At 36.9% G+C, this 21,484-nt stretch overlaps 1 protein-coding gene and 1 pseudogene across 1 annotated transcript; one reads left to right on the top strand and one right to left on the bottom strand.

The window, feature by feature from the left end:
* Positions 1–2,864: 2,864 nt before the first annotated feature.
* LOC148950631 (uncharacterized) lies at positions 2,865–5,593 on the top strand (annotated as a pseudogene).
* Positions 5,594–20,709: 15,116 nt separating this feature from the next.
* LOC148950632 (uncharacterized) lies at positions 20,710–21,387 on the bottom strand. Its single transcript, XM_089091909.1, has one exon. It carries the CDS (start codon positions 21,385–21,387, stop codon positions 20,710–20,712), a length of 678 nt encoding a protein of 225 aa, XP_088948035.1.
* Between the last annotated feature and the right edge of the window lie 97 nt (positions 21,388–21,484).

The following is a 21,484-nucleotide window of genomic DNA, read 5'->3' on the forward strand; positions in this document are numbered from 1 at the left end:
ATTACTATTGTCTTCTGGTCTCGATAGCTCTTGGAAATGAGCACGCCATCTTTCGATATGCTCCTCGCTGCTTGTGAGTATTTTCCCAACCTTCACCTTAAGCGACAGGATGGTAGTTTGCTTCTTCTTCCCAGTGCATTCTCCAAGTATTTGATAGAGTTTTCGTGTATCGTTCCGTTATGCGGCTCTTTCCATATCACTGGGACCATTAAACCAGTAGGCTTTTTGTCAGCTCTTCCTGATTTGTGACATTCCTGTCGTCGCGCTGTGTCTGTGGTAGATATCATGTCGGTCATTTCTGTTTCCTTTGCAGAGTTTGAGTTTCTTTTCTGAGATTTATTTCTTGGTTTTAAGCTTGACAAACCCAAGTATGTTTCACGCAGCTTTATTGATGTGGTCCTTGAGTTTGTTTCATTTCTTCTCAATCTTTATCTTGGGGCAGTTGGGGCACTCATCAGTCGGGGTTGCTTTCTCGGTGTCATCTTGAAGGACAACGAGTCGGTTTGAGAGTTTAAGAACAAACGCTCCTCTGTACTCATCTACTTTCAGCTTCGACACGTCTATTTTCTGGTTTGGCATAGTAGTCTTCCTTGAGCTAAGTCTGTACTTTAGCCTTGTCTTCAGCAAGAAGTGGTCAGATCCATTTTGTGATTCCGTGTCAGCACCGCTGCGCACTCTCGGGTCCAACACCATGGATCTCCATCATCGGGATACAAGGAGATAATCTATTTTGGTCATTGCTCTTCCCTCACGAGATTTCCGTGTATACGTATGACACGACTTGTGCCGAATCCAGGTGTTAGCCACCTGCAAATATAATTTGCACTTAACTGTAAAGAATACAAATGAATGTGCATTGTCAGTTTAATATACATACACTGATATTTAGTAATCAAAATTTTGATATTATTTGATTTACTAAAGTTATAAAAGTAAAAACATTTGTATGTTTATATGTTTGTATATGTTTTTGTTAAGGCTAATCGTCTTTACTAGTGGCTAATGCTATTTTCCCTATGCTAGGAAATCGGGAATAACTGCTGCGATACAAGTGATTTTGCGCTGATTTTTTTTTGATGACTCCCGAGTTAGAAAGGAAAATAATGTTGGTTTAAATTTTTCTATATATTTGTTATCTTTTGTGGAAAAAAAAAATAAGTTATTTTAGTTTGTTGAATAAAAATTTACTAGATGGGAAATGAAAGTAGATATTTTTTCAGTTGATTCTACTGGTATTAAAAAAAAACATGTTGGTTACAGAATTATTAATTTCTTTTTTTTTTAAGGTGCAAAAAATTATTTTTAGTTTTCAGTATTTTCTTGCTATAAGGCATGAAATCTGCTCCAAAGCCTAGAATTTTGGACAGTATGCAGATTTTATAATCTACAATTATTACAGAAAGTGTCTGATGTCTATCACAAACTAAATTAAATACAAAAGCAAAATAATACAAATAAAAAAATTGCTCGATTTTTAGGTTATTTTCCCATTGTTTGCCGCTTGGTAGCGTTATTTCGTCAGCCAATAGGAAGAAAGCCCGCAATTTTGATTGGACTCTGTTCTGTATATCATTATGACTTTCGGATAGAAACTGTCAAAATGACGTTTGAGCCATGAGGAAGAAAAATGTAAACAGAAGGTGGCTGAATTTAAAATACCGGTAAGTAAATATTACATATACTATGTTCATTCCATCCAGTCCAGAAACTTTTAAAATTGCTTCCATTGGGTTCTGGGTTTAAATCCCCTTCAATCTAAAATCTATGGAAAAAAACTTTTTTTTTATATGTACAATGGTTAGGAGACAAGTTCACATTAGGCTTCCCAGGCACGTACAATGTAATTTTATGGAGGAGGATGCAGAAAAATCTTACCAGCTATACACAAACAATAAAAATTTCTGTTTCAGGTGAAAGGATGTTTTATGATTTGGAGGAAGATTAACTACTTGCCTCCAGGATATCCAATAAAGGAAGCAAACTTGCTTGAAAGTTTTTTTAGCTTTGTTTTTTGGGCGAGGAGGGGGGGGGGAGGGGGCGTTTCTAGCGCCTGGTTTCCAGCTATGAGACCTGTGAAGCTATGAAGAAGACATCCCAGGGCCTTGACACTGGAGTTCTGGTATATAATGATATGCAATAAGCTTTACTTCGGCTTTTTTTTACAGTAGTTTCTAAACGGAACAAACAAAAATCTATCCCTGAGCTATTCCTGAGATTTGTAAAGTTATGTCTATCCTTATGAGCTGTATAAAACAGAGCACTTCCAATAGATCATATGAAAATAAAAAATGTAATGAAAGTGGAGAAAGCATAAAATATGAACTCAGGAGGTGTGAAGTGGAGACTTTGGATAAAATTGCCGAGGATCTGGAAGATGCAGCTAGACGGCATGATAATAAACTGTTGTATTGACATGTTAATAAATTAAGAGGGAGTAGCAATCCGGATTTGTCCCAGTGTGGTCCAATCCCACTTTCTAAGACTATAATGAGAGAAAGTTTGAGATGGCTAGGGCACGTTCTGCGGATGAGAGATGACAGACTGCTGAAGATTTTTTCTTTTCGGCCAACCACCTAGGGCTAAACGGAAAGCAGGTCGTCTGCGGTTGGAGTGGAATGATGTCATAAAGAAAGATTTAAGGGAAAGTGGAACTTCCAAGGAGGGTGTAAAAAGGGGGGCTTTGAATAAGGAGCGTGTGTAGCTGTGTTGGCCTCAGGTGACTTGGTGCTGCGGTGAGTTGTTAGTAGTAGTAGTGTTTCCAATACATCAATAATTACTTCCCTTATGTGTATATATGTTGTGAATCATGGGTTTATCAACCAGCATTCCTTTTTATGTTTCATTTTTTATTTTTTAGGAAGGTACAGCTTGGAGAACAAAAAGATGATTTTTCAACCTCATCTGAAATTACAGAAGAACTTTCAGTAAATCCTAAACTAAACGAAGTACAGAATTTGGGAAGCGGTGGTGGTTTTTCTGCTATCGATGGGTCAGCAACATTTACCGATATGGACTTATCTGGAATTCCGGATGAAAACTGCATTATAAATCTTAAGACATTTCCTCTGTGAAGTAGCTTCTGTATTCACACACAAGATCATTTGTAGACTATCATATGAAAATCTGATAATAAAACAATTAGAAAAGAAAGGCCTGCAAACTGAACTGAAAGTTAAATGTAAAAAGTGTAACTGGGAAAAGAGGATTAAAAATGAACCAGAATGTCCAGTAGCAAGTGTAAAAGAATATCTTTCAAGCTTTACTACAGAAAGTAAACAAGTTACTTTCTCAAAAAAAAAAGACTCAATTTTAAAAGGTTGCTTAAATTTGAAGGCCGTTTGGGGAGCCATGGGCACTGGAGGTGGATATTCTACACTGTGTGAACTCTTCGGAGTGCTTGAAGTGAAGCCAATGTCGCAAATAGTTTATTCCCGTATTGAAAGACAGCTGGGTAGTGCTTGGATGTATAGTTTGTCGGAAATTTTGCGAGAAAATGGACGACAGGCCTTACAATTAGCCATTCATGAAGATAGGTATAAAGAGGACTCATACTGGACAAAGTGATATGTGATGGAGGGTGGAATAAGCGTAGCAAAGGGCATGATTATTCAGCCAAAGGATGTGTTGCAGTTATCATAGATGCATTTACGAAAAAACTGTTATATGTTGGCATAAAAAATAAATACTGTTATATATGTTTTTCTTCTGCAAACTCTAAAGTAAGTCCTAAAGACCATTTCTGCTTTCTGAACTATAACGGAAATTCGAAGAGTATCGAAACAGACATTCTAGTTGAAGGCTTTCGTTCCAGTGAAGAGATGCATGGATTACAGTTTTTAGAGTTTATTGGTGACGGTGATTCAAGTGTTTTTGATAAGCTAAAACAGTGTGTCTCTTACGGTTCAAACATACGGAAAGATGAATGTGCCAATCACGTCACAAAGAACAATACAACACATCTATATAACTTGTGCAAAAATAGGAAAGGTTTGTACACCAAATTTCTTCCTAGAGGAATTTTCCAGCAATTGACCAAAAATTTAAGGGGTTCGATCAAAATAAATTCCGAAAATAATGGAACTGTGGAAGAATTGAAGAACCTGTTAAAAAGAGGTCCGTCCCATGTTTTTGGAAACCACACAAAATGCGATTCCGGTTGCCCTAAATTCATTAATGACAATATAGAAAGTCGGTGGAATACTTTGCCCATGCACGTGTTTGAGGATGTTATGACAGGGGTAAAGGTTGTGTGTCGAAAATCAGAGCAGCTCCGAAGTGATGCAACTACAAACTTAGCTGAAAGCTACATGTCAGTTGTTGCAAAGTTCATCGGGGGAAAGCAAATAAGCCGGTCTAAGGGAGGTTCATACCAAGCAAGAGTAAATGGAGCCAGCCTTGCTTATAATTCAGGTCCGAAATGGCATCAATTAGCCTGGAAAAATATTTTTAGGTCCAGTCCTTCTTGCTTGACGAAAAAGTATTGCAAAAAAACAGCAGAACATCACTCAAGATCTAAACGTAATTTGACCAGTTATTATAGTTCTCTTGGAGGAAAATATTTTGCTAAGTTAAAAAACAGAAATAACAACTTTGGCGATCGGGACTATGGACCAAACTGCAATAAGCCAGTTATGACTCCTGATGAAAGAAGCTCAGTCAGACAAAAATATACTAAGCAACATTTAAAATTCGATAGTGCCAGCATTAGCCGTTTGTTTTATAATACCAAGGGGCAATAAAAAAATGAGAACTGGGTTGAAGAGAGATCTAGGAGAATAACGAGCAGTTATTTTCATAGAATTACAACTAGAAAAAATAGCACTAGAGTTGCCCCAATTGTTAAGCGAATTCGAAATTTGGGACCTAGATTCTGCTCTGCCCTTATGAATAAGGGTTTGGATTTAGAATAAGTTGCTCTAGAAGCGTATGAAAAGAAATTCAACTTAAATGTTATAAAGGGAGATAAAATAGGACTTAGTGTGCATCCACAGCATCAATATCTTGGTGCATCTGTAGATGGATTGCTCCCTGATGGCACACCTATAGAGATAAAAACTGTACATAATATACCAGAATTCAAAACGATTTTTGATGCTGCTCAGTCCAAAAATCTAGTCAAAGGATTTTTAATTGAATTATCCAGTGAAGGTCTTCAGTTAAAAAAAAATCATAGGTATTTTTCCCAGATACAAGGCCTACTCGAGATGCTAGATAGAAAGCTATGCCACTTAATAGTTTTAACTCCATTGATGACTGGGAAATAATTACAGTTCACCGGTCAAAAGAATACTGGGCGAAAATATTTCCAAAGCTTGAAGCTTTCTGGAAAGAATCCTTACTACCTGAAATTTTAGACTCGAGGCTGGTAAGGAATATGGAAATCAGAGAGCCTATGGTCTCAGAGGATATGAACATCAGAGAGCCAAGCTCGTCTCAAGAAACCAAAAGAGGGAAGAAAAGAAGGTCAAGTCTAGTTGACGTGGACAACAAGAAAAATACACAGAAGGGATCGGGAGACAACGAAGAATCTACCAGTCATTCAGCGCATGAAAACAGCGGTTTTGAAGAAATATTTTGGTCTGATTTGGAATAAATGAATCTTTGTGTTTGATGTATTTTATGTGATGCATTTTGATGTACTTGTATTTTTGATGTGATGTGACAGTGATATGACGATTACGGCTCTTTAATTTAATTAGTAAGTGTGTAATGCACATTCCCAGCTTGCTGTGATGATCAAAGTCGCGTCCTTTTACCAGGCTTGTCCCATATCCATCGTGCTTGGCATAGTTCCAACACTCTTGGTATAGCTCTCACAGGTCCGCCGTTCTTTGCACACTCCCACCACGCTTGGTAAGCACTGCCTGGTGTAGATGATTTCAGAAAGTGGAAAGCCACTCGATATTCCATCTTTTTCTTTCCACCATTTTCATAGTCATTGTCTCATATCCGATGCTGTTTCTCCAGTGAAGCAGCAGGTTGATTTACATCATCCTTGACTTTTTACATGTGTTTCACAATTATTTATTTGTGATGTGATAGACAGACTTTTATATATATCAATTTTCATTGTGACTTGTCTCGTATCCAAGGCTGTTGCTCCAGTGAAGCAGCAGGCTGATTTACATTATCCTGGACATTTTCGCATTTTCATGTAACCTTTGGCATAGTTTTTTGTGTCTCGCAATATTTCTTCCAATATCTCCACTGTCACATATCTTTTAGCCACATATTTCTTTGTTCTTCACTTTAATTTTTGATTCGTCCTGATTTCCATTGTCGTGTGTCTTGTAACCGCATTTTTTGTACTTCACTTTTTTTACCTCGCTGTAAGTCTCGCTGCCGCTTATCTTTTAACCGCATATGTCTTTGTCCTTCAATTTCGTTCATCATTACTTTAGAATTTTTTTCAGTGACCGCATATAATCTGTTCTTCACTTTTGTTTTTGACTCGTTGCACAACTGTAACTGCTATGGTAACTGCTTGCGACTGTTACAACAACTACGAATGTAAACACTTTAAACAGATATAGTGGCTACTTGCGACTACACACAATTTCTATTGCTACTGCAAATAGTACTGCTATTACTGTCGACACCAGCGTTTTTGTTATCTTAACTTTTAACTTTTTTTTAACAAAACAACTATCTCAAAAATTTGATCGGATACATTTGAGAAAAAAGATGTGTGTGGGTGTGGGAGGGGGGGGGGGGGGTGGTAGATACCCTTCCATAGCTTTTGACTCATAAAAAGGTAACTATAACCTTCAATTTCAAATCAAATGCGCTACTTCTGAAGTTTATATGACCTCTCCTTACATAAGAACCTCATATGCCTCGGGGCATATATTAAAACACTTGGCCCTGGGGATTTGTGTCAACCTCGGAATTTATATTATATGATGTTTGAACTATTTTTAACAAAATGGCTATCTCAAAATTTTTATCAGATGGGTTTGGAAAAAATGGTGTGGGGGGACAGCGAAATGGCCGTTTCATCGCTTCTAACTCTTTAAAAGTGAGTTAGAGCTTTTTATGTTGAATCAAATAAGTCTCCTCTGAACTTTATACAATCATTCCTTCTGTAGGACCCATATATGCCCTCAGGGTAAGGGTTATAACACCTGTCCCCGGGCCAGGGGCGGTTGTGTTGAAAACGCTGTTGCCCTTGGATCTCTTTTGACTCTTAAAAAGTGAACTAGAATTTTCAATTTTCAATCAAATTAGCCCTCTCTGAAGTTTATACGAAAACCCCTCCCTTCCCCGGGGCCCTGGGGTGTTTTGTCGACACCAGAGTTTTGTTATTTAACCTTTCAACTATTTTTAACAAAATGGTATTTTTAACCCTTGCATATAAAGCACCTCTGGGGTAAAGTAATAAAAAAATATTGAAGCTACATAAGATTTATTCATTGATTTATGTTTGCACCGGTTATCTTTATGTTGGTTTATTCTTCGTTTACGTTTCGTTTATTCTTTAACAGTAATTTCTGGTCTTTTTGAGTTTTAACTATAGTAGAAAGGCCTGATTGACTACAGAACGAACACCCTGCTGCCACCTACAACTTTTTTTAACACCAAATTTGGGCATAGAGTCCCTAGGGAGAACACGTGGTTAATTAAAGCGATTGGGAATTTGGAACACCTGTGCTGTCAGTCATTAATCAAATTGTTTACGGGCAAAGTTTAATAATGTCTGACAGGTACTGTCAATCATTAATCAAAATGTTTCCAGGCGAAGTTTAATAATGTCTGACAGGTGATGTCATGATTGATTGATTGACATTAAAGGGGAATTAATTTGTTGTTTCTAAAGAGAATTGATTCACGAGAGGGGAATTAATTTGTTGTTTCAAAAGAGAACTGTCTCCGAGCGAATGTTTCGATCTTAGTAATGAAGAGATTGATTCACGTAAGGGTTTCCAAATAATTTGAAATGTGTCAGCGCAGAGATGCCAAAACAAAAGGAACACGCTGAAATTACGTTTAGGGATTATTTGGGCGAAACCGTTTTAACCATTTTAGGGAATTATTTCGGCGAAATAGTTAGAGACATTTTAAAAGATGATTTTAGAAGAGAATTTGAGGGTGAAACTCTGTGGTTGTTATAATACACAAGTTGTATTTTAACAGTGTCGTGAGGTCCTCTACCCCAACCCCAAAGGGTTCCAATCCCCCTACCCCAACCCCAAAGGGTTCCGATCCCCCTACCCCAACCCCGAAGGAAGCTCCGGTCCTCAAAGGTCCCCCAAGCTCCCAAAGGGCCCCCGGATCCCCAAACGCCCTCCCCGGGCCCCCAAAGGCCCTCCCCCCGGTCCTCAAAGGTCCCCCAGGCTCCCAAAGGGCCCCGGACCCCCAAAGGCCCTCCCCGGGCCCCCAAAGGCCCTCCCCCAGCCCCCAAAGGCCCTCACCAGGTCCCCAAGGGACAATCCGGCCCTAAAGGCCCCCCCAGACCCCCAAAGGACCCCCTGCACCCCAAAGGCCCCTGAGGCCCCATTTTTTAATACTTTTTATGGCTTTATTATATCTTTTCAGAACAAGGTATTTTCTTAATGTCCATCCTAAACCCATTTTACTAGTTGAAGTACACATCCGTTTCACCCACAATTTTACTATACTGATTTTTGAATGCTCCAATACCAAGCAATACTTTTCAAAGGCATTTGAGAACAAGTTCTTTTTTTAATGTCCTTCCTAAACCCATTTTACAACTTGAAGTACCCATCCCTTACACCCACGACTTTACTATACTGATTTTTGAATACTCCAACATCATGCAATACTTTTCAAAGGCATTTCAGAACAAGTTTTTTTCTTAATATCCCTCCTAAACCCATTTTACAAGTTGAAGTACCCATCCTTTTCACCCACAACATTACTTTACAGCTCTTGAAGGCCAAAACACCAAGTAATACTTTTCAAAAGGCATTTCAGAACAAGTTAGTTTCTTAATGTCCCTTCTAAACCTATTTTCCAACTTGAAGTACCCATCCTTCTCACCCACAACTTTACTTTACAGCTTTTGAAAGCTTCAACACCTAGCAATACTTTTCAAATGGCATTTCAGAAACAGTGCCTCTCTTAATGTCCTTCTTAAACCCATTTAACAAGTTGAAATACCCACCCTTATCAACCGCAACTATACTTTACAGCTTTTGAATGCCCTAACACCAAGCAATACTTTTCAAAAGGCATTTCAGAACAAGTTATTTTCTTAATGTCCCTTTTAAACCTATTTTCCAACTTGAAGTACCTATCCTTCTCACCCACAACTTTACTTTACAGCTTTTGAATGCCCCAACACCAAGCAATACTTTTCAAAAGGCATTTCAGAACCAGTTCTTTTCTTAATCTCCCTCCCAAACCCATTTTACAAGTTGAAGTACCCACACTTTTCAACCAAAACATTACTTTACAGCTCTTGAAGGCCACAACACCAAGCAATACTTTTCAAAAGGCATTTCAGAACAAGTTATTTTCTTAATGTCCCTTCTAAACCTATTTTCCAAGTTGAAGTATCCATCCTTCTCAACCACAATTTTACTTTACAGCTTTTGAATGCTCCAACACCAAGCAATACTTTTCAAATGACATTTCAAAACCAGTTCTTTTCTTAATGTCCCTCCTAAACCCATTTTACAAGTTGAAGTACCCATCCATTTCACCCAGAACTTTACTTTACAGCTTTTGAATGCCCCAACACCTAGCAATACTTTTCAAAAGGCATTTCAGAACCAGTTCCTTTCTTAATATCCCTCCTAAACCCATTTTATAAGTTGAAGTACCCATCCTTTTCACACACAACATTACTTTACAGCTCTTGAAGGCCAAAAAATCAAGCAATACTTTTCAATGCATTTCACAACAAGTTCTTTTCTTAATGTCCCTCCTAAACCCATTTTACAAGTTGAAGTACCCGTACTTTTCACCCACAACTTTACTTTACAGCTTTTTGAATGCCCCAACACCAAGCAATACTTTTCAAAGGGCTTTTCAGAACAAGCTATTTTCTCAATGTCCCTTCTAAACCTATTTTCCAACTTGAAGCACTTATCTTTTTCACACACAACTTTACATTACAGTCTTTTGCATACCACAACACCAAAAAATACTTTTCAGAAGACATTTCAGAACAAGTTTTTTTCTTAATGTCATTCATAGACCAATTTTCCAAGTTGAAGTACCCATCCTTTTCACCCACAACTTTACTTTACAGCTTTTTGGATATCTCAACACCAAGAAATACTTTTCAAAAGACATTTCAGAGCAAGTTCCTTTCTTAATGTCCCTTCTAAACCCATTTTACAAGTTGAAGCAGCCTTCCTTTTCACCCACAACTTTACTTTACAGCTTTTTGGATACCCCGACACCAAGAAATACGTTTCAAAAGGCATTTCAGAGCAACATCTTTTCTTAATGTCCCTTTTAAGACCATTTTACAAGTTGAAGCATCCATCCTTTTCTCCCACCACTTTACTCTACAGCTTTTTGGATGCCTCAACACCAAATATACCTTTCAAAAGGCATTTCAGAGCAAGTTCATTTCTTAAAGTCCCTTCTACAATCATCTTACAACTTGAAGTACCTGTCCTTTTCACTCACAACTTTACTTTACAGCTTTTTGGATATCTCAACACCAAGTAGTACTTTTCAAAGGGCATTTCGGAGCAAGTTCCTTTCTTAATGTTCCTCCTAAACCAATTTTACAAGTTGAAGCATCCATCCTTTTCACCCACATCTTTACTCTACAGCTTTTTGGATAACTCAACACCAAAAAATACCATTCAAAAGGCATTTCAGAGCAACTTATTTTCTTAATGTCCCTTCTAAACCCATTTTCCTACTTGAAGTGCCCATCCTTTTCACCCACAACTTTACTTTACAAGTTTTTGGATACCTCAACACCAAGCAATACTTTTCAAAAGGCATTTAAGAGCAAGTTCCTTTCTTAAAATCCCTCCTAGACCCATTTTACAAGTTGAGGCATCCATCCTTTTCACCCACAACTTTACTTTACAGCTTTTGAATGCGCCAATATCATGCAATACTTTTCAAAGACATTTCAGAACAAGTTCTTTTCTTAGTGACCGTCCTAAACCCATTTTACAAATTGAAGTACTCATCCTTTTCACCTAAAATTTTACTTTACAGCTTTTTTAATGCTCCAACACCAAGCAGTACTTTTCAAAGGGCATTTCAGAACAAGTTCTTTTCTTAATGTCCCTCCTAAACCCATTTTACAAGTTTAAGTACCCAACTTTTTCACCCAGAGCTATACTTCACAGGTTTTCGAATGCCCACAACACCAAGCAATACTTTTCAAAAGGCATTTCAGAACAAGTTATTTTCTTAATGTCCTTCCTAAACCCATTTTACATGTTGAAGTTCCCAACCTTTTCACCCGCAACTATACTTTACAGCTTTTTGGATACCTCAACACCAAGAAATACCTTTCAAAAGATATTTCAGAGCAACATCTCTTCTTAATGTTCATTCTAAACACATTTTCCAACTTGAAGCATCCTTCCTTTTCACCCACAACTTTACTTTATAGCTTTTTGGATACCTCAACATCAAGAAATACCTTTCAAAAGGCATTTCAGAGCATGTTCCTTTCTTAATGTCCCTTTCTAAACCCATTTTCCAACTTGAAGTACCAATCCTTTTCACCCACAACTTTACTTTACAGCTTTTTGAATGCTCGAAAACCAAGCGATACCTTTCAAAGGCATTTCAGAGCAACTTCTTTTTTAATGTCACTTCTAAACCCATTCTCCAACTTGAAGTACCCATCCATTTCACTCACAACTTTACTTTACAGCTTTTTGGATGCCTCAACACCAAGAAATACTTTTCAAAAGGCATTTCAGAGCAAGTTCCTTTCTTAATGTCCCTTCCTAAAACCATTTTACAACTTGAAGCATCCATCCATTTCACCCACAACTAATTTTACAGCTTTTTGGATACCTCAACACCAAAATATACCTTTCAAAAGACATTTCAGAGCAACATCCTTTCTTAATGTCCTTTCTAAACCCATTTTCCAACTTGAAGTACCCGTCTTTTTCACCACAACTTTACTTTACGACTTTTTTCCACACTCAAACATCAAGCAACACTTTTCAAAGGGCTCTATTACATTTTTTCAGAACAAGTTTTTTCTTGATGTCCTTCATAACCAATTTTACAAGTTGAAGTAGTTATCTTTTTCACCACAACTTTATTTTACGACTTTTTGCACACCTCAAGATCAATCAATACTTTTCAAAAGACACTTCAGAGCAACCATCTTCGCTAATGCTCGTGTTTAGCAAATTGTACAACTTACAGTACTTATTTTTTTAACAACTACTTTACTTTAAGACTTTTTTAAACACATAAAAATCAAGCAAAGCTTTTAAATTGTAGTTCAGAGCCAGTTTTTTTCTTAATGTCAGTCATACACCAATTTTACAAGTTTAAGTAACCATACTTTTCACCCACAACTTTACTTTAAAGCTTTTTGAATGCTCCAACATCAAGCAATACTTTTCAAAATACATTTCAGAACAAGTTCTTTTCTTAGTGACCGTCCTAAATCCATTTTACAATTTGAAGTACCAATCCTTTTCCTCACAACTCTACTATAAGGCTTTTCGAATACCCCAACATCAAGCAATACTTTTCAAAAGCATTTCAGAACAAGTTCTTTTCTTAATGTCCTTCCTAAACCCATTTTACAAGTTGAAGTAGCCATCCTTTTCAACCAACACCAAGCAATACTTTTCAAAAGGCATTGCACAACAAGTTCCTTTCTTAATGTCCCTCCTAAACCCATTTTACAAGTTGAAGTACTCATCCTTTTCACCACAACTTTACTTTACGACTTTTTTTCTTAATATCCCTCCTAAACCCATTTTACAAGTTGAAGTACCCAACTTTTTCACCCAAAACTATACTTCACAGCTTTTTGAATGCCCACAACACCAAGCAATACTTTTTAAAGGTATTTCAGAAGAAGTTATTTTCTTAATGTCCTTCCTAAACCCATTTTACAAGTTGAAGTTCCCAACCATTTCACCCGCAACTATACTTTACAGCTTTTTGAATGCCATATCATCAAGCAATACTTTTCAAAGACATTTCAGAACAACTTCTTTTCTTAATATCCGTCCTAAGCCCATTTTACAAGTTGAAGTACCCATCCTTTTCACCCACAACTTTACTTTACAGCTTTTTGAATGCCCCAACACCTAGCAATACTTTTCAAAAGACATTTCAGAACAAGTTCTTTTCTTAATGTTCCTCCTAAACCCATTTTACAAGTTGAGGTACCTATCCTTTTCACCACAACGTTTCTTTACAACTTTTGTGCACACCACAATATCATGCAAGTTTTCACTTCAGTTCAGATTTTTTTTTTTTGCTCGCGACAATATCATGCAAGTTTCCACTTCAGTTCAGATTTTTCTCAAAGAGATGAAAAAATTTAAAGTACTGTTCCAAATTTTTTCATAGAAGATAGAAAGTTCAAGTTATCTTCTGAATTTTATTAAAGAACTTAAAGTTCAATTCTAATTTCTCCAAAGAAAATAAAAATCTTCCACTTCAGTTCTTAATTTCACAAAGACATAAGGATATTTAAAGTTCTATTTGAAATTTCTCAATGAAGTGAAGAAAAGTTCAAGCTTTTTTTCTTGCTCTCTTCTAAAATTTAGAAGCTCTCTTCAGAATTTTCTCAATGAAAAAGAAATTAGTTTTTGATCAAGTCTATTTTTCCTAATAATATAAAAAGGTTCCACTTCAGTTCAGATGTTTCCCCAAAGACATAAATTTTAAATTCTCCTCCAAATTTTTTGTAGAAGATAGAAAAAGTTACACATTGATCGTAAATATTTCACTATGAAGATAAGGAGCTAATTTTCTCATTGATGTGAAGAAAAGTTCAAGTTCTTTTCCTAACTATCCATATGAGAAGAAATAAGTTAAAGATCAATTCTATTTTTCAATAAAAATAAAAATTTTCCACTTCAGTTCAGATTTTTCTCAAAGAGATGGAAAAATTTTAAATTACTTTTATAAATTTTTCATAGAAGATAGAAAAAGTTTTACATTGATCATAAAAAGTTAACCCAAGTCTGAATTTTATTAAAGAACTTACAGTTCAATTCTAATTTCTCCAGAGAAAAATAAAAATCTTCCACTTCAGTTCTTAATTTCACAAAGACACAAAGAAATTTAAAGTTCTCTTCTGAATTTTCTTAGAGAAAAGAAAAAAGTTATAGTTCAATTCTAATTTTTTTCAAAGAAAATAAAAAATCTCCAACAAGCATGCATAGTGAGAGAGAAATACAAAGTCGACCTGGGGGGATTTTCCTGCGAGTATGGTTAGGTTAGACTAGATTAAGTTAGGTTAGATTAGGCTAGGTTAAGGCAGGTTAGGTAGGTTAGGTTAGCTAGCTAACCGGGTCTCCATGTTTAAGTTAGGTTAGGTTAGGCTAGATTAAGTTATGTTAGGTTAAGTTAGGTTAGGTTAGCTTACGTACGCGCGCGTACGTAGGCTAACCTAACCTAACTTAACCTAACCTAACATCACTTTGGGTGTGGGTCTGGGATGTGGGATGTTTGGGTGTGGAAAAAAGTGGTAAAGTAAAGTCGTGGAAAAGTAAAGTTGGAAAATGGGTTTAGAAAGGGACATTAAGAAAGGAACTTGCTCTGAAATGTCTTTTGAAAGGTATTTCTTGGTGTTGGGGTATCCAAAAAGCTGTAAAGTAAAGTTGTGAGTGAAAAGGAAGGATGCTTCAACTTATAAAATGAGTTTAGAACGGACATTAAGAAGGAACTTGTTCTGAAATGTCTTTTGAAAAGTATTTCTTGGTGTTGAGGTATCCAAAAAGCTGTAAAGTATAGTTGCGGGTGAAAAGGTTGGGAACTTCAACATATAAAATGGGTTTAGGAGGGACATTAAGAAAATAACTTATTCTGAAATGCCTTTTGAAAAGTATTGCTTGGTGTTGTGGGCATTCGAAAAGCTGGAAAGTATAGTTCTGAGTGAAAAAGTTGGGTACTTAAACTTGTAAAATGGGTTTAGGAGGGATATTAAGAAAAGAACTTGTTCTGAAATGCCCTTTGAAAAGTATTGCATGGTGTTGGAGCATTAAAAAAGCTGTAAAGTAAAATTTTAGTTGAAAAGGATGAGTACTTCAATTTGTAAAATGGGTTTAGGACGGTCACTAAGAAAAGAACTTGTTCTGAAATGTCTTTGAAAAGTATTGTTTGATGTTGGAGAATTAAAAAAGCTGTAGAGTAAAGTTGTGGATAAAAAGGATGGTTACTTCAACTTGTAAAATGGGTTTACAATGGAAATTATGAAAAGAACTTGTTCTGAAATGTCTTTGAAAAGTATTGCATGAAATTGTCGCATTCAAAAGCTGTAAAGCAAAGTTGTGGGTGAAAAGGATGGATGCTTCAATTTGTAAAATGGGTCTAGGAGAGATTTTAAGAAAGGAACTTGCTCTTAAATGCCTTTTGAAAAGTATTGCTTGGTGTTGAGGTATCCAAAAAGTTGTAAAGTAAAGTTGTGGGTGAAAAGGATGGGTACTTTAAGTTGGAAAATGGGTTTAGAAGGGATATTAAGAAAATAAGTTGCTCTGAAATGCCTTTTGAATGGTATTTCTTGGTGTTGAGGCATCCAAAAAGCTGTAAAGTAAAGTTGTGAGTGAAAAGGATGGATGCTTCAACTTGTAAAATTGGTTTAGGAGGAACATTAAGAAAGGAACTTGCTCTGAAATGCCCTTTGAAAATTATTGCTTGGTGTTGAGATATCCAAAAAGCTGTAAAGTAAAGTTGTGGGTGAAAAGGACGGGTACTTCAAGTTAGAAAATGGGTTTAGAAGGGTCTTTAAGAAAGGAACTTGCTCTGAAATGCCTTTTGAAAGGTATATTTGGTGTTGAGGTATCCAAAAAGCTGTAGAGTAAAGATGTGGGTGAAAAGGATGGATGCTTCAAATTGTAAAATGGGTTTGGGATGGACATTAAGAAAAGATGTTGCTCTGAAATGCCTTTTGAAAGGTATTTCTCGGTGTTGGGGTATCCAAAAAGATGTAAAGTAAAGTTGTGGATGAAAAGGAAGGATGCTTCAACTTGTAAAATGGGTTTAGAAGGGACATTAAGAAAAGAACTTTCTCTGGAATGTCTTTTGAAAAGTATTTCTTGGTGTTGAGATATCCAAAAAGCTGTAAAGTAAAGTTGTGGGTGAAAAGGATGGATACTTCAACTTGTAAAATTGGTCTATGAATGACATTAAGAAAAAAACTTGTTCTGAAATGTCTTTTGAAAAGTATTTCTTGGTGTTGTGGTATTCAAAAGACTGTAAAGTAAAGTTGTTTGTGAAAAAGATAAAGTGCTTCAAGTTGGAATATAGGTTTAGAAGGGACATTGAGAAAATAGCTTGTTCTGAAATGCCCTTTGAAAAGTATTGCTTGGTGTTGGGGCATTCAAAAAGCTGTAAAGTAAAGTTGTGGGTGAAAAGTACGGGTACTTCAACTTTTAGAATGGGTTTAGGAGGGACATTAAGAAAAGAAATTGTTGTGAAGTGCATTTAAAAGTATTGCTTGGTGTTGTGGCATTCAAGAGCTGTAAAGTATTATTTTGTATGAAGAGGATGGGTATTTCAACTTATAAAATGGGCTTAGGAGGGATATTAAGAAATGAACTGGTTCTGAAATGACTTTTGAAAAGTATTGCTAGGTGTTGGGGCATTCAAAAGCTGTAAAGTAATGTTGTGTGTGAAGAGGATGGGTACTTCAACTTGTAAAATGGGTTTAGGAGGGACATTAAGAAAAGAACTGGTTCTGAAATGTCATTTGAAAAGTATTGCTTGGTGTTGGAGCATTCAAAAGCTGTAAAGTAAAATTGTGGGGGAGAAGGATGGGTACTTCAAGTTGGAAAATAGGTTTAGAAGGGACATTAAGAAAATAACTTGTTCTGAAATGCCTTTTGAAAAGTATTGCTTGGTATTGTGGCCTTCAAGAGCTGTAAAGTAATGTTGTGGTTGAAAAGTATGGGTACTTCAACTTGTAAAATGGGTTTGGGAGGGACAAAAGAAAAGAACTGGTTCTGAAATGCCTTTTGAAAAGTATTTCTTGGTGTTGGGGCATTCAAAAGCTGTAAAGTAAAGTTGTGGGTGAGAAGGATGGGAACTTCAAGTTGGAAAATAGGTTTAGAAGGGACATTAAGAAAATGACTTGTTCTGAAATGCCTTTTGAAAAGTATTGCTTGGAGTTAGGGCATTCAAAAAGCTGTAAAGTAAAGTTGTGGGTGAAAAGGATGGGAACTTCAACTTGTAAAATGAGTTTAGGAGGGACATTAAGAGAGGAACTGGTTCTGAAATGCCATTTGAAAAGTATTGCTTGGTGTTGGAGCATTCAAAAGCTGTAAAGAAAAGTTGTGGGTGAGAAGGATAAGTGCTTCAAGTTGGAAAATAGGTTTAGAAGGGACATTGAGAAAATAGCTTGTTCTGATATGCCCTTTGAAAAGTATTGCTTGGTGTTGGGGCATTCAAAAAGCTGTAAAGTAAAGTTGTGGGTGAAAAGTACGGGTACTTCAACTTGTAAAATGGGTTTAGGAGGGACATTAAGAAAAGAACTTGTTGTGAAATGCATTGAAAAGTATTGCTTGGTTTTGTGGCCTTCAAGAGCTGTAAAGTAATGTTGTGTGTGAAAAGTATGGGTACTTCAACTTGTAAAACGGGATTAGGATTGACATTAATAAAATAACTGGTTCTGAAATGCCTTTTGAAAAGTATTTATTGGTGTTGGGGCATTCAAAAGCTTTAAAGTAAAGTTGTGGGTGAAAAGGATGGGTACTTCAACTTGTAAAATGGGTTTGGGATGGACATTATGAAAATAACTTGTTCTGAAATGCCATTTGAAAAGTATTGCTTGGTGTTGGAGCATTCAAAAGCTGTAAAGTAAAATTGTGGGTGAGAAGGATGGGTACTTCAAGTTGGAAAATAGGTTTAGAAGGGACATTAAGAAAATAACTTGTTCTGAAATGCCTTTTGAAAAGTATTGCTTGGTGTTGTGGCCTTCAAGAGCTTTAAAGTAAAGTTGTGGTTGAAAAGGATGGGTACTTCAAGTTGGAAAATGGGTTTAGAAGGGACATTAAGAAAATAAGTTGCTCTGAAATGCCTTTTGAATGGTATTTCTTGGTGTTGAGGCATCCAAAAAGCTGTAAAGTAAAGTTGTGAGTGAAAGGGATGGATGCTTCAACTTGTAAAATTGGTTTAGGAGGAACATTAAGAAAGGAACTTGCTCTGAAATGCCCTTTGAAAAGTATTGCTTGGTGTTGAGATATCCAAAAAGCTGTAAAGTAAAGTTGTGGGTGAAAAGGACGGGTACTTCAAGTTGGAAAATGGGTTTAAGTGGGTTTAAATGGGTTTAAGGAACTTGCTCTTAAATGCCTTTTGAAAAGTATTGCTTGGTGTTGAGGTATCCAAAAAGTTCTAAAGTAAAGTTGTGGGTGAAAAGGATGGGTACTTCAAGTTGGAAAATGGGTTGAGAAGGGACATTAAGAAAATAAGTTGCTCTGAAATGCCTTTTGAATGGTATTTCTTGGTGTTGAGGCATCCAAAAAGCTGTAAAGTAAAGCTGTGAGTGAAAAGGATGGATGCTTCAACTTGTAAAATTGGTTTAGGAGGAACATTAAGAAAAGAACTTGTTCTGAAATGCCTTTGAAAGGTATCGCTTGGTGTTGGAGCATTCAAAAAGCTGTAAAGTAAAGTTGTGGGTGAAAAGGATTGGTACTTCAAGTTGGAAAATGAAGAGACTTTAGAAGAGACTTTAAGAAAGGAACTTGCTCTGAAATGCCTTTTGAAAGGTATATTTGGTGTTGAGGCATCCAAAAAGCTGTAGAGTAAAGATGTGGGTGAAAAGGATGGATGCTTCAACTTGTAAAATGGTTTTAGAAGGGACATTAAGAAAAGATGTTGCTCTGAAATGCCTTTTGAAAGGTATTTCGTGAATCAATCTCTTCATTACTAAGATCGAAACATTCGCTGGGAGACAGTTCTCTTTTGAAACAACAAATTAATTCCCCTCTCGTGAATCAATTCTCTTTAGAAACAACAAATTAATTCCCCTTTAATGTCAATCAATCAATCATGACATCACCTGTCAGACATTATTAAACTTCGCCTGGAAACAATTTGATTAATGATTGACAGTACCTGTCAGACATTATTGAACTTTGCCCGGAAACAATTTGATTAATGACTGACAGCACAGGTTTTCCAAATTCCCAATCGCTTTAATTAACCACGTGTTCTCCCTAGGGACTCTATGCCCAAATTTGGTGTTAAAAAAAGTTGTAGGTGGCAGCAGGGTGTTCGTTCTGTAGTCAATAAGGCCTTTCTACTAACTATAATATAAATTAATCTCTGTTGGTCCTGAGTTCAATTTGGTTCTTTACTTTTCTTTGAAAACTTATTTTTATGCAAGGTTTTTTTTTTTAATTAATAATAATAATAAAACATTGAAACCTTATGGCCTTTGCTATAGACAACTTAATTACATGCCTCTGATAAATCAAACGTGATTTTTTCACGCAACAATGAATGGATCGAAAAAATAGCTTCAGAATACAGTAGTTAGGCTATTTCATTTGTTGATGCAGAAAGAACAGGATCATTTTGATTAGAACATTTTTCCATTTTTTGCCACAATAATTTAGCATTTATTGCTAAGTATGTATTTCAACCTTATTTTAGTATGGCTGTAATTTGAAGTATTTTAGCATTTTCAGTTTGAGAGAATTTCTGGGAGTAATTGGATAGGAAACTCTTTATCTAGTTCTTATTAGTGTATTTTGATGTTTCTTAACGTCCCTTCGAAATTTCTTGAAACTTTTAACTTTCTTCCCATACAAAACTTTACCTCATTAAAGTCTTTGGGGTGGGGGCAGCGTAGTTGGCATAAGAAGAAAACTTTAGTGTAGACAGCAGGAGAGGGGAAGGGTGAGAGATCTTTGAACTATAAAAAAAAAATATATCTCAAAGTCTTTATCGGATGGGTTTGAGAAAAAAAGGGCGGGGAGGGGGTGGGGGGGCTAGGTGCCCTGTAATTTCTTTTGACTCTTAAAAAGTGAACTAGAACTTTCAATTTCCAATCAAATGATCCCTCTTTGAAGTTAATACGAGCATCTCTTCCATAAGACCCATATATGCCCCCAGGGCATAACTTAAAACGCCTGCCCCCGGGTCCTGGTGGGTTGTGTCAACACCGAAATTTTTGTTATATAATCTTTGAACTATTTTTAACAAAATAGCTATCTTAAAATTTGTATTGGATACATTTGGGAAAAAAGGGTTTGGGAGGGGCATGGGAAAACTGGTTACCCTACAATATCTTTTGATGCTTAAAAAGTAAACTAGAACTTTTAATTTCCAGTCAACTGAGCCCTCTATGAAGTTTATACGAGCATTCCTTCCATAAAAACCATATATGCCCCAAGGCACAACTTATAACCCTTGCCCCTGAAGGCTGTGGAGGGAAGTGTCCTGCTAAAAAATATAATTTGCAGAACTTTCAACTACGTTGAACAAAATAGCTATACCAAAATTTTAATTGGATGTTTTTGGGAAAATGGTGGGCGTGGAAGGGATGTCAGTTACCTTTGAATCACTTTCGACTATTAAAAAGATTTACTTGACTTACTTGACTTAATGATCCTGCTAGTGGTCCAGCGTAGAGAGACACGTGACTTTTCGCCTCCATTCGGAACGGTCTTGTGCAAGCGTGACTGCTTCTTGTATATCAGTGCCGATCATTGAGAGGTACTGGGTGAGGCTGTCCCCCCATCTGAACCGGGGCCTTCCGCGGGGGCCCTTCCAGCCATGCGCAGGGGGATCAAAATTGAAGAGAGTGCTGGCAGGTGTTTCTGCTGGCATATGGACCAACTGGCCGAACCACCGTAGGATTCGTGCAGCGACTTGACGAGAGTTGGGGGTCTGATCTGTTAGTGCCAGCAATCGGGTGTTCGAGACAAAGTCGTCCCATCTGATCCTTTCAATACGTCTCAAGAACTTTGTTTGGGCCACATCTATGGCATCACGAGCAGAAGCAGCAGCCGGCCAGGTCTCAGCACCGTAGAGAAGGACTTGGGTTACGGTGGTGTTGTAGATCTGCATTTTTGTTTTTCGGCTGATGTTGGACTTTGACCACACTGAACGGTATAGTCGTGCCATAATTGATGTTTCTTTTCCGATGTGCGACTGAACTTCAGTTTCGACTGAGCCGTTTTCCGTGATGACAGATCCAAGGTAGGTGAAAGACTCGACAACCTCGACGGTTTGCCCTGATACGTTGAATGCTGGTGAGTTGGCGGTGTTACCTGCGGAGTCAACGATCATTATTTTTGTTTTCTGCCAGCTAATATGTAGTCCCACTTTCAGGGCTTCTTCCGACAGTGTGTTGAGGGCTTCTTCGAGTTCAGCTGCAGAAGTGTAT

Source organism: Artemia sp. Qi Xiang Cuo, chromosome 7 (genome assembly GCF_049724085.1).
Source record: "Artemia sp. Qi Xiang Cuo chromosome 7, ASM4972408v1, whole genome shotgun sequence".
Classification (NCBI taxonomy): domain Eukaryota; kingdom Metazoa; phylum Arthropoda; class Branchiopoda; order Anostraca; family Artemiidae; genus Artemia; species Artemia sp. Qi Xiang Cuo.

Excerpts from the sequence above, each read along its gene's own strand:
- LOC148950632 (XM_089091909.1), bottom strand. The coding sequence starts at position 21,387 with ATGATCGTTGACTCCGCAGGTAACACCGCCAACTCACCAGCATTCAAC.